Raw genomic sequence first — 14,966 nt, 5'->3', positions numbered from 1 at the left:
TGTCAATGGTCTATGTGAGAGATAGGTGGCGGTAATGCACTTATAAGTCTGCGATCCGCCGTAAAAGTAAGAAGAAGAAGAAGACGCGTTACGCGCCAGCTGTTGGGAACATGCTCAGGACAGTTCAGATATTGCGGTGAATCAGAGGTAAAAAACGATATAAATACTGTCCAGTTTCTTACACAGACCGATTGTTTCGTGTCTTTACACATCAGTGTATCGTCACGAGCCGCAGGGTTTAATTTGGTTTTGTTTGTGTATGTTTTTTTGACTCTCAAAGCCGTGATTCCCATTCACTTCCATTATAAGACTGACAGACTGCAACGGTTTGAGTTAAAAATCTTCGTTTGTGTTCTACTGAAGAAACAAAGTCACCTACATCTTGGATGCCCTGGGGGTAAGCAGATAAACATCAAATTTTCATTTTTGGGTGAACTATCCCTTTAAAGTTCTGTGGGCAGCTTAAGGTTTTGGAACAGATCCAGTGTGTTTATGTATGGTAATTCAATCTGCTTCTCTTTTTTAGAAAGAAAGAGGTGCTTTCACAGTGATCTGAGAGCCCAACTGCTAAATGCTGCATCAAAAGGAAGAAAAATTAAAAGCAGGACAGAAAAAGAGAGAGACAAGGGAGAGAGTGCCACTTGCATCCATCAAAAGGGAAAGAACAGATGGAAAGGAAGGGTGTTTGTTTGCTCTCTCTTTGATATGGCAGATAAAACAGCAGCAGTCAGTTCCGTCGCTCTATGCGCTGATTCTTAGACCGCTAAATATCATTAGAGCTTCTGGAAACTAGATTGCAGACTCTCATGGGCCAGTACTGTATACACCAAATTTATCTGCAGGAGCCCATTCCCTCTCCTCGCCACACTCGTCTCTTATCCTATCAGTCTTTCTGTTGATGATGTGCAGTGAAGGACCAAGGAGCTTCAGGATAACATCAGTAAACAGCACTGGGTTACAGTTACAGTACAGTTAGCTTGTTAACCTATACTTCCTACTATTTCTTGTTGTTTAAGTAATAAATTATTATTTTTTTTACTTTCTATTTCTGTTGATTAAGGGGAAAGGGCAGCAATAGTTAACTGGTCCCACAAGAATACAAAGACTATACAGTACATAGAGAGTACATCACTTTTGAGCTATGAGACATTGTACTATATCTGTATACAGTATATGTAATATTTATGTTATATTATATTATGTAAAACTAATAGTAATCGTCTTCTTCTCCTTCGGCTTATTCCCTTTATCAGGGGTCGCCACAGCGGAGTGATCCGCACAGAGAATTTTGGCACATGTTTTACGCCGGATGCCCTTCCTGCTGCAACCCACCCCTGAGAGTACACTAACTCGTGCTACCCCAGTGCTGGGACACACTCACTCACTCATTATGTAAAACTAGTAATACTTTTTAAAATTGCTATATGATTATGTGTGTGTTTAAAATATTTATATAATTTGAAAAAGTTATGTATTTGTATACCTGTACTTGTAAAACTATACAAATACAAAAATAAATAATAATGCATTAAATAATTAATATGTTATAATAATAATAATAATAATAGTAATAGTGAAAAAAAATATTTGTATGTATATATGTATGTATGTATATATACAGTGTATGTATGTGTATGTATATATATATACAGTGTATGTACAGTATGTGTATGTGTATATATATATATATATATATATATATAATAAAAAGAGTTGTATTTGTACTTGTAAAACTATACAAGATAACAAAAATAAATAACAGTAAAATAATCAACGTTATAAAAATAATAATAGTAATAATGAAAAAAATACAATTATTTGTATATATTTTTATATATACATTTCAAAATGTTACAAAATTATTTTTATTATTAGTTTAATTAGTTTTCTTCATCTATAATGCATTATGTAAAACTATACGAGATAAAGAAAAAAATAATGATATAAAATTGTTAAGATATAATTGAAATTATTTATTTATGTATTTATTTGTTTGTTTGTTTTTCTTTAACTTATATAGCTTTACAATATATATATATATACCAGTAGTTATACATTATATAAAAATAAACAAATCCCTGCTCTCATTAAATGTATAAAAATATATTGTATAGCCTTATATTTTTTTTATTTGCAAATCATGAAGCATCTAATGTAATCTAATTTTCCATTCCAACACTGCTTGTAGTCTTACTCAATTTCTATGAATGTCTAGACTGACTGATTAGATTGTAGGAAGGAGAACTGCACCTTGGGAAATGTACTGAATTAGTCACTCATTGTAATGGGGAAGAGTGAGGACTTAAAGGACTTGAAGGACGGATGAAGGGTATGACGTCAGATTACAATACCCATAAGTGTCCAGCGCTTCTCAGAGGACAAACGGCTGTCACAGGTACCACATGTCAAATAACTGAACTAATTGAGCAGCGTAAATGACTGTGACTTTCATAACAACTTAGAAAATAGGAAAGAGACCTTGTTTGTCTTGATGTTCTTAGCACACTTTGTGTTGGAAATATCATGAGCTATAAAGCATAGTGGTCGCTGGCAAAACATTACACATTACAATCATACATTATGCTTGGTTGCTACAATACAGGCACTGCTAAACTTAGCCGTACCGCCTGTCTCCAAACAACAAATGTTATAAGAAACAAATGATAGAAGGCTCACGCTAACTTCCTGCAAACTCCACCAACCTAATATGAGACGTAATGAAGCACTAGTGTGAGAGCTGGCAGTAGTTAAAGTCTCATCTCAAGCAATGCCAAGCTGCTTAATTATAGTGCTGTCCACCCACAGTGGGACTGTACCGGAAGATATTTTCACTTCTGGTTAAACACCCTGTACTGGGAAATGTAATGGGATGTTATGAGCTTGGGTAATCTTACAGTTGATTCACGGATGTTTTTAGTGCGATCGAGAGGAGAGAGGCTGATGGATGTCCAGTTGTTGAGGTTCGAATAGATATAATGCACACAAATGAGATTAAGTGTATAGAGTTATGCAGTAAATATGGAGATTTTAGCCTAAATAGTTTGGTGTTGGAAGAAACGCTAGAATTCTTGTTGAAATCTCTGACTTTTAATTTCAGATTTGGCGAATTGGAGCAAAGTTTGCATTATTGTTGAGATCTGTTCTGAATTTGTAGATACACGTGAGATCACTGGGAACTTTTTCACAGAAGCAAAAGAGCAAATTCTCTATTTGATCCTCATTTAATCTTATTGCTACTCAGCAACATTAGTGTAATCCATTTCAGCTAATGAGCCAATGGTAGAAATGCTCTTTTAAAAGATGGATGGAGTGATAGATGAAATGCCATCAATATTCATTTTGGTTGAACTGTTTCAAAACTAATGTATAAAAGATTATTATAGTACCCTCACAAACTTGTTAGCATTTTTACATTTTTATTTAGTTATTACATACATTTTATTTTATTATTTTATTTTAATTTTATTATTTTTTATTATGATTTGATTTAAATTGTTTTGTATTTTATAGATTTTTTGTTTTGTTTTAAAATGTTCTAACAATGTAGATATTTTCAGGTTTTACTATCCTAGTGGGGACATTATTTATTATTTTTGTGCTTTGTGCTTTGATTTTGTGTTTTGTTTTGTTTTGTTTTGTTTTGTTTTGTTTTGTTGTTTTGTTTTGTTTTTGTTTTGTCAGTGTTCTAACAATGTAGGTATTTACAGGTTTTGTTATTCCAGTGGTGACGTTTGGTAAAACAAGAAACTTGATCCGCACACATATACACAGAGCCATCTGTTTTAAAGCACATTCTGGTGGTGTGGATCAGCTCCCTCGGCCTCAGGCTGGTCTTCAGTATGTTGAAGTGTAGTGCTGGACACCAGTTTTGTCTCATTGTGCTTGGAACAGTGACAGGTGGTGGATCCCAAATAAGCATCACACTCTACCCACCTTGAGCCAAAATGGCTCCTGTTGCACTCTGGCAAGCCAATACAGTTTACTCTGCCACAAGCCAACATGGTTCCAGCTCCCATCAGTCTTTGCCAGGCTAAACACGATAAGCGTTATAGGGATCATAGTTTCTTATTCATAATCTGTTTTTACTCTGTGCTGAGAGGTGTGAAAACTCCTCGATTACCACAAACATATTTTCACGTGCTTGTGTTTGTAGCTGGAGTACTGATATCTACAAGTGAATCTTGAGAGAACTTCAGAGGTTCATTCTCTCCATGTTGTTGAGTCACATTCGAAGGGTTAACAACATGGACGTTTTCCAGCAAGAAAGACTTCAGCTTCACATTTTCATTTGAAAAGTGAATAAATTGACCCTATTCATCTCATTTCGATTTGGCTGGCAGTCATGTTATTAGTTACAGGTCCAAGCAGGGAAGGCATTAAGATTGTAGGATAAAATTGACATATTTATTTAAGGAAAAGCAGATATTTGTAGTTTCAATGCTGTGACTGTTTATTTTAATTCCTTGACCATTTAGAATCATATTTTACATTCACTTGTTCATTGTGGCACTGAGTTGTGACAGAAATGTTTATAAATGTAGAACACAACCTTTTGAGCACTTACTATGGTACTACCATGTTTTTTTTTTTTAAATGCATTGGAGTCTGGTAAAAATACCATAGTATGTGAATATGGTACTTATTCAGGACAATGGTATTTTTCAGGTTTGGGCAAGTTGTATTATTGTATACATTGTATTGATTACAATATTTGCTGACCAGTATTTGTGTTATCTTTTAAATGTTTTGCTTTATGTTTTATGTATGTTTTACATGTATGTTTTCATGCATCCATCTTAAAAAATAAGCCTATGAAATATTTACTGGTGTAAAAAGTGTAACAACTACTTACTGTACCAACAAGAACTGTGTTTTTGTCCTCTTGTTTAAAATGGTGTTTTATATACTATATACTCTAGTTTAAGGTCAGTAAGATTTTTTAAATGCTTTAAGAAATACATTAATAAATCTTATCAAATATTACAATTTAAAATAACAGTTTTCTATTTAATTATATTTTAAAATGTAATTTATTCCTGTGATGCAAAGCTGAATTTTCAGCAGCCATTACTGCAATCTTCGGTGTCACATGGTCTTTCACAAATCAATCTGCTGATATGGTGATTAAGAAACATTTCGTGTTATTATAAATGATGAAAACAGATGTGCTGTTTAATATTTTATTATGCTTTTGTAGTGTTCTTTTTAGTACTTATTTCATTTTATATTATAATGCAGTTGTTACAGAGAATACTGTACATTATATTTAGCAGCTGTTGAAATAAGAAAACAATAAACAAAAAAGAGACAAAAAGAGAAGTCAGATCCTGTTAAACTAACTGAGCTAAATGACACACATTCGCAACAGCAGGGAGACATGACAAATCCACCCTGCAGCATTTCACGCCAATTCTTCCATCATCCCTCAACACTGTGGCAGGATTCAAAGGGCAATTGGCTGACTTTTGAAGAGCTTGTCAAGGCCCAACAAAATGTGGCTTATTTAATGGTGAATGTCGGGCTGTTACAGAGACACCTACGCCTGGTAGTTTTCTTTTAATCGACGGAGAATGAATGAACTGGATGTTCTGAGTAGAGTTTTACTTTTCTTTAATGTTAAAATGCCCTCATCAAAGCAGAATCTACATATATATTATTTAATTATCGCTGTAATTAGTCATGTAATTATGCTAGCCAGAGGGCATGTATAACCCCAGTTTTGTTCATGTGTGAACATATGTGTGTGCGTTAGTCATTTGTTGATTCCCTATAGTTTTTTTATGTCTTCTTGTTTTTTGCTAAGTATTCTGGGAATTAAAGGCTAGATAGACAGGAGCAGCAGATGTTTGTGTTCTCAGCATGTACAGTGATGCTCTGCACATCAGTTGTTTGTACATGAGAGCTGCTGTACAAGACTGACTAATTAGCTACTAATGCATAATGCGAGTGTGTGCGGTGCTCAAAAAGAGCTGTTAAAGATTTGATCTCTTGTGCTTCTCTGCATACATTAGTAGAACAGTCACCTGGGATTTCCCTTATTATTGTGTTATTAGCCTCATTATGGCTGATACAGGTCTGACCTTTAACCTTACACTGTGCTTAGGTGAATTACTGTAAATATTATTAATAATAATAACTTTCAGTTCCAAAAACAGTGAGAAGAGAGTCTAATTATGTACTGGATTGATAAACGGGGATTGGGAGATGGATTATATGCACATACTGTATGTCAGAGGGATGTCTTACTGTTTTCGGTGTGCAGTACTGGTGAAAACGTTGCTTGTTTCAGCTTTTTAATTGACAGAAACATAATAGCATAGGTTTAATAAGTGTATGTTCTTCAATAAAAATAATTGCTGATGGGAGAAATTTAACCCTCTGAGGTCAGGGAACACGCTGGTGTGTTCAGTTGCATTTTTTCTTGATAACAGTCAAAAGAACTAAAAAAAAAACTTGATTTTGGGTTGCAGAGAGAAGAGTAATATCATTTGAAACTGTAAAGGGTCTACATAAGAAATATGATGTCAGTTTACATGTTTTACTTTGAAATTGAGGTTAGATTTAAATAAATAAATAAATAAATACATGCATACATACTGTACATAAATGTTTAGTTCATTACAAAACAATCCAAAAAAACATTATGTTTTATTAAAAATAATACTTCAAATAATCCAAAAGAGAGACAACTTGAATGAATTAATGAATTAATGAAGTTTAGGTTTAGTTATATAAAAAAAAAATCTAATAATCCAAAGGTGAGACACCTTATACTTATAGATAACCCAGAGCCGAATGAATGAATGGATGAATGAATGAAGTGTAGGGTTACTTAGGTTTAGTTTATTAAAAAATAAAAATTCAAATAATCCAAAGGAGAGAGACTGTATAACCTAAAGCCCAGAGAGTTGAAGGAAGAAACGGAGCTAAATGAATGAATTGATCAATCAATTAATAAGTCAGTCAATCAATCAATAAATATTTTTAAATTTAAAAATATTTTTGTAATACATTTTTTTGTTTGCTGAAGCCTCCTGGTGGGCCCTTACAGCTCTATAGTATCACCTTTCTCACATGGAAGAGGGGCCCACGCACAAAAACATTGTTCCAGACCCTGTGAATTTTAGCGATGACCCTGATCAGTCCGAGATGAGACATGTTTCTCTGAAAATCAAGGCTCTTGCCATGCAGATTGGGATGTCCTTCCTGGATTGTGTGACAGTAGGGGCCAGCACTAAGACAAACACACACCCCAGTCCTAATGCGACCATGCCACTGGGGTTGTTATGGCAACAGCTCATCAGAGTGCGTAGACCCTGGGGTCAATGTTATTATGGGATGTCTGAAGTGGGTGGAGAGGTTTCATCATCTAGCCATGCGTTACACTTATTTGTTCATTTCCCCTGGAGGATTAAGTGATTAAAAAAACTGTATTTTTAGTCTTATTATAATGGGGAGACTCCGGTGAACCTTTTGTGTGGATTAAGATCACAAAACTCTGAAATTCCACTATGTCCCTACAGCATAAAAAAGCCTTCAAAGCGGTTTCACCATTATGCAAGATGTGCTTATGTTGGCTTTAATTAGCTTTAGTGGCATTTATGCTCTTCTGATGTCATTTATTCTGGCAGCGGTGATATCAAGCTGATGTTTTAAATGTTTTATTGCTGCCTTCAAGTCATGTCAGAAACATCTTATGAAGGTCACATGAATGGCACAACAATGGCAAATTGTAATTAGCAAAGAGAAACATGGGGTTTTCTTTAAAGGGGTCATATGATGCTTTTTTAAAGGGGTCATATGATGCTGCTAAAAAGAACATTATTTTGTGTATTTGGTGTAATGAAATGTGTTTATGCGGTTTAAAGTAAAAAAAACTGTTTTAAAGGGGTCATATGATGCTTTTTTTAAAGATCATTATTTTGTGTATTTGGTGTAACGGAATATGTTGACATGCTTTAATGTTCCAAAAACACATTATTTTTCAAATACTTTACATTATTGTAGGTCCTCTATGCCCCGCCTCTCTCAAACGCTTCGTTTTCTACAAAGTCCCTCCTTCCGACAAGCGCAGTCTGCTCTGATTGGCCAGCTGACCCAGTGCATTGTGATTGGCCGAACACCGCAATCACTCGTCGGAAATGTAACGCCCCTTACCATAATCGCGAGCTTCAGCTTTCAAAATAAATGTCATCTTTCAAAACTTGGGGGTTTCTAAACTTAAACAATTTAACATCAATTTATTAAAAGTTTAACAAAAATTACATGTTTAGGGCCCTATGAAATGTTTTTTTTTTTTCAAACCTTAAGTTTCATTTATTCTTACAATAGCCTTATGATTTTTTTCCCCTCAGAAATTCTGTGTTGTGTATTTACATTTTTAAGGCATAAAACATTCATTTAATTTATCTTAATTATAATAATTAATTAATAATTCTAATTAATGTAAATTAAATTAAATTTTTGGGGGAAATAAAGGGGATTTAATATTACAATTAAAACACTGAAGAAATATTGTATGATTATTCCTTAAAAATAAGGTTTTAATAATTTTAGTTGTAGTAGTAACCTATTACATACATTCTACTGAACAATAGTAATATATTTTTGCTGCAATGTTAAGTTAATGTCAAGTTAAACTGAACTTTTATTTTGACGGGTTGCTGTGAATACCTTTACATTTCTGCATGGATATGATATGGGGATAGTTTTACTCAAATGAAACGGTCAAATGCTCATGAAGTGACTCTCAGAGCAGTTCTGGATATGTTGTTCATGTATTTATGTCCTCGTTATTAGCATGACTATTATTAACATATTGGATGTTTATTAGTACTTATAAAGCATATTCTGCATGACCATATTCTACATCCCTAATCCTACCCAATACCTAAACTTAACAACTACCTTACTTACAATTAATAAGCAGCAAATTAGGAATATATTGAGGCAAAAGTCATAGTTGATGGTTTGTTAATAGCGAGAATTTGACCTTAAAATAAAGTGTGACCATTTTTCCTGTTTTACATTTATGTTTGTTAGTTGCACCATGATTTCTGCACTAAACCCTAAAACACCATTAAGTTTCAGCCTTTATTCTAAATTTCCAGAAAATGAGAAACCAACTGTTTATTTGATCAACGTTTCTCCAACTCATATCTAGCGGTGAGCATCAAATGAGAATTTCTTAATTTGCTTTTAGTCCCCTGGTTACTGATAATCTTCAATCTCATTTAAAAGCCAATAAAAACAAAAAATAAAAAAATAAAAATAAAGATACATAAAGAGAAAGGCTCCGGGACAAGTTACAGGAATGGGATGTGAAAGTTCCCAGGGGAAATTAGGCGTACCGTGAGTTTCTAGTACAGACCAGATTAAAAAATGATGCCATTATACTGTTATTAACCTAATCAGTTGAGGAGACCTGGACTGGACCTGAGCTGCTGTCTAAATTTAGTTTGCCGTCACTGAGGGATTTTCTCATAGGCAGAGAATCTGGAGTAAAGGCTGAATGCAGGTCAGTCTGAGAAAAATGTGTCTCCTCAACCGTTTGATATGAGGTTTAAAGCTGAGCTTCATTTTCCTTCATTAAAACCAACTGTTGACTGAATGATAAATAAATTGCCAATTGTATTGGAACTCTGTCATGTTAATGCATTTATTTGGTGTTATAAAGTGTCTGGATGTTAACGTTTGGTTCTGAGGCTCTTTTATTAAGTTTGAGAAAATCAATGAAGCTCAACTGTCTTACATAGATGATCACATAAGATGGTGATTTATATGCATTACAGTATACTCTATACCAAAAGTTTGGGGTCAGCAAGATTGTTCATTGTTTTTATTTGCTCAGTAAGGCATATAAAGACAGTACAGTAAAGACAGTAATACTGTGGAATATTTTTAAAATTTTAAATAACTTTTTTCTATTTGAATATATTATCAAATGTAAAGCAGTGGTGCAAAGCATATAATGCATCCTAAATTAATTTCTAAAACTAATTTCTTTAAAAAAAATCAATGCATTCTTTAACACTTTGGTCTCGTTCCTTGTGTTTGTAGGCGCTGGCGACGGCTGCGGAGAACCTGCAGAAGGAGCACCAGTGGAAGGATGATCTTGATGTAATGCTTCACACATTCAACACATGGTTGTAAACACTCTGAAACACACACACACACACACAGGTGGAAGAAATAAGGCTGTGAAACTTTTGCCAGGGCATATTTCAATCAGTCCTTTATTGGATAAGAACAGATACCGGACACATTTACACACGTCATCACCTTATTTAGATGGTGAGATAATCAGTTGGGTTAGAAAATGTTGGCATCCTGGTCTCAGACCTTGCGTCTGTGGTATCTGGTATTGATGCATTTCAGGTTCCCACGGACTGAAATATCAATTCTAATTTGCAGAGAAATGGATGTGATGTCTGGTTGTCTGGTTATAGATTTGTCAGTCAAGTATTGTCTGAATGAGTTATCAAAATTTGTAGCGCAGAAATATTTCATTTCTGAATCAGACTAGAGGGGAGATTCGCTATTTAAAATGCTTTTAAAAAACTTTAACTCAAAAAGTTTCAAAACATGTTTAATCAGTGGTTTTAATCTGAATATTAGGGAGATATATGGAGATTCAGATTATCACAACCAGTGGTGACTTGCCACAGTAATATGTGACCCTGGACCACAAAACCAGTCTTAAGTCGCTGGGGTATATTTGTAGCAATAGCCAAAAATACATTGTATGGGTCAAAATCATCGATTTTTCTTTTATGCCAAAAAATCATTAGGATATTAAGTAAAGATCATGTTCCATGAAGATATTTTGTAAATTTCCTACCGTAAATATATCAAAACGTCATTTTTGATTAGTAATATGTATTGCTAAGAACTTCATTCGGACAACTTTAAAGGCGATTTTCTCAATATTTCGATTTTTTTGCACCCTCATATTCCAGATTTTCAAATAGTTGTATCTCAGCCAAATATTGTCATATCCTAACAAACCATACATCAATGGAAAGCTTGACACTTAAGACTGGTTTTGTGGTCCAGGGTCACATATATGTGATAGTGAGCATAGATATCTCATTTAATGTTCACTTTAAGTTAATAAAAAAAAAACATTGTTAAATGCAATTTTTTTTAGCAAATCTCAAAATGAATATCATTTTTTTTAATTCTGTACATTATAATGTTGTGATCATTGTTATTAAATACATTTCTAGTAATTTAAATTAAGCTAAAATAAGTTAAAATATAATTTGGAAAAATGGTAAAAAAAAAAAAAAAAAAAAGTTGAATAAAAATTACAAATGCTTTGCAACTAACTGAATTTCATTTAATAAATTCGTTGAAATAATAAATTGCAAAAAGTAAAACCATAATAAAAATAAAGCTAAATAGAAATATTTACAAATAATAATAATGAAAATGACAAACGTACATAAAAAAATAGCTAAATCAATCTAAATCTGAAGATATAAAAAGCTAATTTGAAATATTAATAAATATTATAGTAGTATATAGATAATACTAAGTAGCATTTAAAACAAATTATGTTGTAATTTTATTTATTTACACAAAATAGCATTGAATATTTATATCGGCCATAATATGAAAATCGTTATTGGACGGTTCTAATTTACATGGTACTTCCATGATACGTGTTAAAAAATGTATTATATTATTTTTCATAGTTAAGATGTTACACTCATAGTGTGTACTGTAAATCAAACAAATGTGTGGGCGCCTTTGTGTTCAAAAGTCTGCCCTGCCTGGAGCTGTCGCAACAGGTGCTTCTCTTCAAGCCTTTGTTATGGACACAATTGTTGTGACAGACAGAGAGGTTTTCTTTTTAGTTATTGATGGGATGCAGGTAGAAAGTCAAGAGTTTGATCCCATGCAGGGCTGACCTATATGTGCATGTCTCAGCGATTAGTGGTCTATAACCTAAAAAGAGTGTCTGCCACATGATTAGCAAGCAAGTAGGACAGGTGGCGGCAGCCGGTGATGATCCACTCCTATGTCTCCAAGGCAACTGTATGTCAGATAGTGAGCTTGCTTGTTAACGCCCCACTAATGCTAGTCCTGACAGCGCCCTCACACTGCGAGGAGAACAACCCTGGGAGGACACACACACACACACACACACACACACACCTAAAGCATGCATCACTTCTGGGAAAGTGAGAGTACAAAAACTGAACAACTTCCTTTTGTGAATGCACAAAGATTAGGTACAAACATATGGAACACATAGAGAGCTAAATAAAAACACTTGGAAATACACAGTCACATTCAGATTCAATATACTGTTAGAGATGGACACTTTGACAAAAAAAAAATGCAATAAATTGATGATTGATATAATATTAGATGATAGTGATATAATGATATAATGATATTTTAATTAAGGTAAAGTCTCATATGCCTTCTTTTAAATAAGCATGATTGAATTAATTTCCTAAATACTACTACTACTACTACTACTACTAATAATAATAATAATTTTTAAATATATAAAACCAGCTTGCAGAAAACTATTGCAAAAATAGATTTGACTTCGGAGAATCACAAATTAATATAGAAATACTTAAAACGTTATGCAAATACCTATACAAATGCCTATATTTCTGCAACATTATGGGAATGTTAATTTGTGATCATGAAATATAAATCAATATTGTGACAAAAACCTAAGAACATTAATAGAATACTAGAAATAGGTGATTATGAAACATAAAACAAAAAAATAACCATTATAAAACATGTTTTTTTTTGTTTGTTTTTTTTTTACTTTTTTTTGTTTGTCTGTATATGTTTTTATTAGGTTGTTGCACAAACCTACCCTGTAACCTTTCTGGAATGTTTATGATTATTTAAAAAAGAAGAAGAAGAAGAAAAAAAGATAACATCAATAGACTGCCCCAATAAACAAACAAATAAATAATAATAAAAAAAACATATTGAAACCAAACTATCCTAATTAATATTTAAACCTTTGATAATAAAACACTAAAGTCTTGTTCACTCTTTGTCAAACAGGTTAATGATACCATCTACTACAATGCCAAGGACAAGGTAAGGTTTCTTTTTAAAAATGCATGCTTGGATATGAACTAAACAACAAATAAATGAAAATTAACAAGGTGTTTTTTGTTGTTTGAGAGGTTTATGCTTATTTTTATGTTCCTAGTTTGACATCAATGACACTGAAACACGCCAGAACCGCGTCAAGCTAGAATTCAAAGAGGATCCTGCTTTCAAACGCCCTGTTTCATACAGTACAACAGCAGTGCACATTCCCACTGATATCTACGAGGGCTGTGAGTACACACACACACATCTTTGCATGTGTTCTTTTTTTACGACTTTGCATGGTAGCTAAAATACCAGTTTATAAAATCAATCTTTCAGTGACAGCTCAGCTTTATTGCTGGGTGTCAGGTGTGGACAACCAGAGGCTTGTGGAAAAACTTCAGACTAAATTTAGAGAGCAGCCCAGCTCAAACGCAGCACGCCTGGCCCCTGAGTGATCCCACAACCCCCAACATCCTCCAGCAAGAGAATAGCTCTCACTCTCTGTCTCTTGCTTTAAACGGTTATGGGTTATGAATGCTTTGAGGTGAGAAAGCTACTGTAGATCATGAGTAGCTTGTAGCTTGAGTAGATCCAAGATGTTTGTTTCTTCATCAGAACAGATTTGGAGAAATTTAGCATTACATCACTTGTTCACCAGTGGATCTTCTGCAGTGGGTGAGTGCTGTCAGAATGAGAGTCCAAACAGCTGATGAAAACATAATAATAATCCACATCCAGTCGATTAAATGACAATCTTGTGAAATGAAAAGCTGCGTGTTTGTAAGAAAAAAATCCAACAAGACTTTAAACCATGGCTTTGAATGTTTAACATTATATTCATTGCATACATGTACTTCGTAGACATCCTTAATCTCTAATAACTTCATTCTGCTGTCTGTTGTTCTGTTGTCCTTGTTTCTTTGTCTGAATATGGCGCTTATCACATGCTGTGTGGTATCGGCGTTTGGTATCGGGGCATTTTAACGAGTACGAGTACGAGTACAGAAGCTCAGTATCGGGCCCGATACCGATACCAGTATCGGTATCGGTGCATCCCTAATAATAATAATCCACATCCAGTCGATTAAATGACAATCTTGTGAAATGAAAAGCTGTGTGTTTGTAAGAAAAAAATCCAACAAGACTTTAAACCATGGCTTCTTGTCAAAATACGAGTCCATAATCCATAATAACGTTCCCTCCAGTGAAAAAGCCCATTCCCTGTTGTCTTCTCACATCAAAATCCACCAACATATTTGTTATGGACTGTTTTTGCTTGTAAAGATTTGGAGAAATGTAGCATTACATCACTTGCTCACCAACGTATCCTCTGCAGTGAATGGGTACCGTCAGAATGAGAGTCCAAACTGCTGATAAAAACATCACAGTAACCCATAAATATTCCACAGACTCCAGTCCATCAGTAATGTCTTGTAAGTTCCTTCAGTGAAAAAGTCACTGTTGTCCTTTTACATCAAAATACAATGACATATTTGTTTAGAACTGTTTAGGACTGTTTTTGCTTCTGCTTGATCTGTGCATATTTCTCTCCTGATTCAGACAAGATGACTTTTTCACTGGAGAAAACATTATGATTAGAGGACTTGGTTTAAAGTTAATAATGGTGGATTTTTTTTATTACAAACAATTTTATTTTTTGTCACAAAACAATTAGTGTGTATTATTGTGATGTTTTTATCAACTGTTTGGACTCTCATTCTGACGGCACCCATTCACTGCAGAGGATCCACTGGTGAGCAAGTGGTGCAATGCTTAATTTCTCCAAATCTGTTTTTCCTGTAGCGAATCAGCTCATAAGGAAATATGAATACTTAATCATAACTAGTTATAATTAATTATAAATATTTAGATCCGCTGTAGAT

At 33.9% G+C, this 14,966-nt stretch overlaps 1 protein-coding gene across 1 annotated transcript in view; it reads left to right on the top strand.

The window, feature by feature from the left end:
* Window positions 1-14,966, top strand: part of cacna2d1a (calcium channel, voltage-dependent, alpha 2/delta subunit 1a) — an 85,801-nt gene that overhangs the window by 32,352 nt on the left and 38,483 nt on the right. The window contains exons 4-6 of the mRNA XM_016550662.1: window positions 10,060-10,119; window positions 13,048-13,083; window positions 13,199-13,328. Of these exons, the coding sequence (XP_016406148.1) occupies window positions 10,060-10,119; window positions 13,048-13,083; window positions 13,199-13,328 (226 nt within the window). The remainder of the gene's footprint in view (window positions 1-10,059; window positions 10,120-13,047; window positions 13,084-13,198; window positions 13,329-14,966) is intronic.

Source organism: Sinocyclocheilus rhinocerous, unplaced genomic scaffold (genome assembly GCF_001515625.1).
Source record: "Sinocyclocheilus rhinocerous isolate Xijiao unplaced genomic scaffold, SAMN03320098_v1.1 scaffold3117, whole genome shotgun sequence".
In the NCBI taxonomy this organism is placed as follows: Eukaryota; Metazoa; Chordata; class Actinopteri; order Cypriniformes; family Cyprinidae; genus Sinocyclocheilus; species Sinocyclocheilus rhinocerous.
Note: the sequence above shows the minus strand (reverse complement) of the source record. Positions and strands in the feature narration are given on the sequence as shown.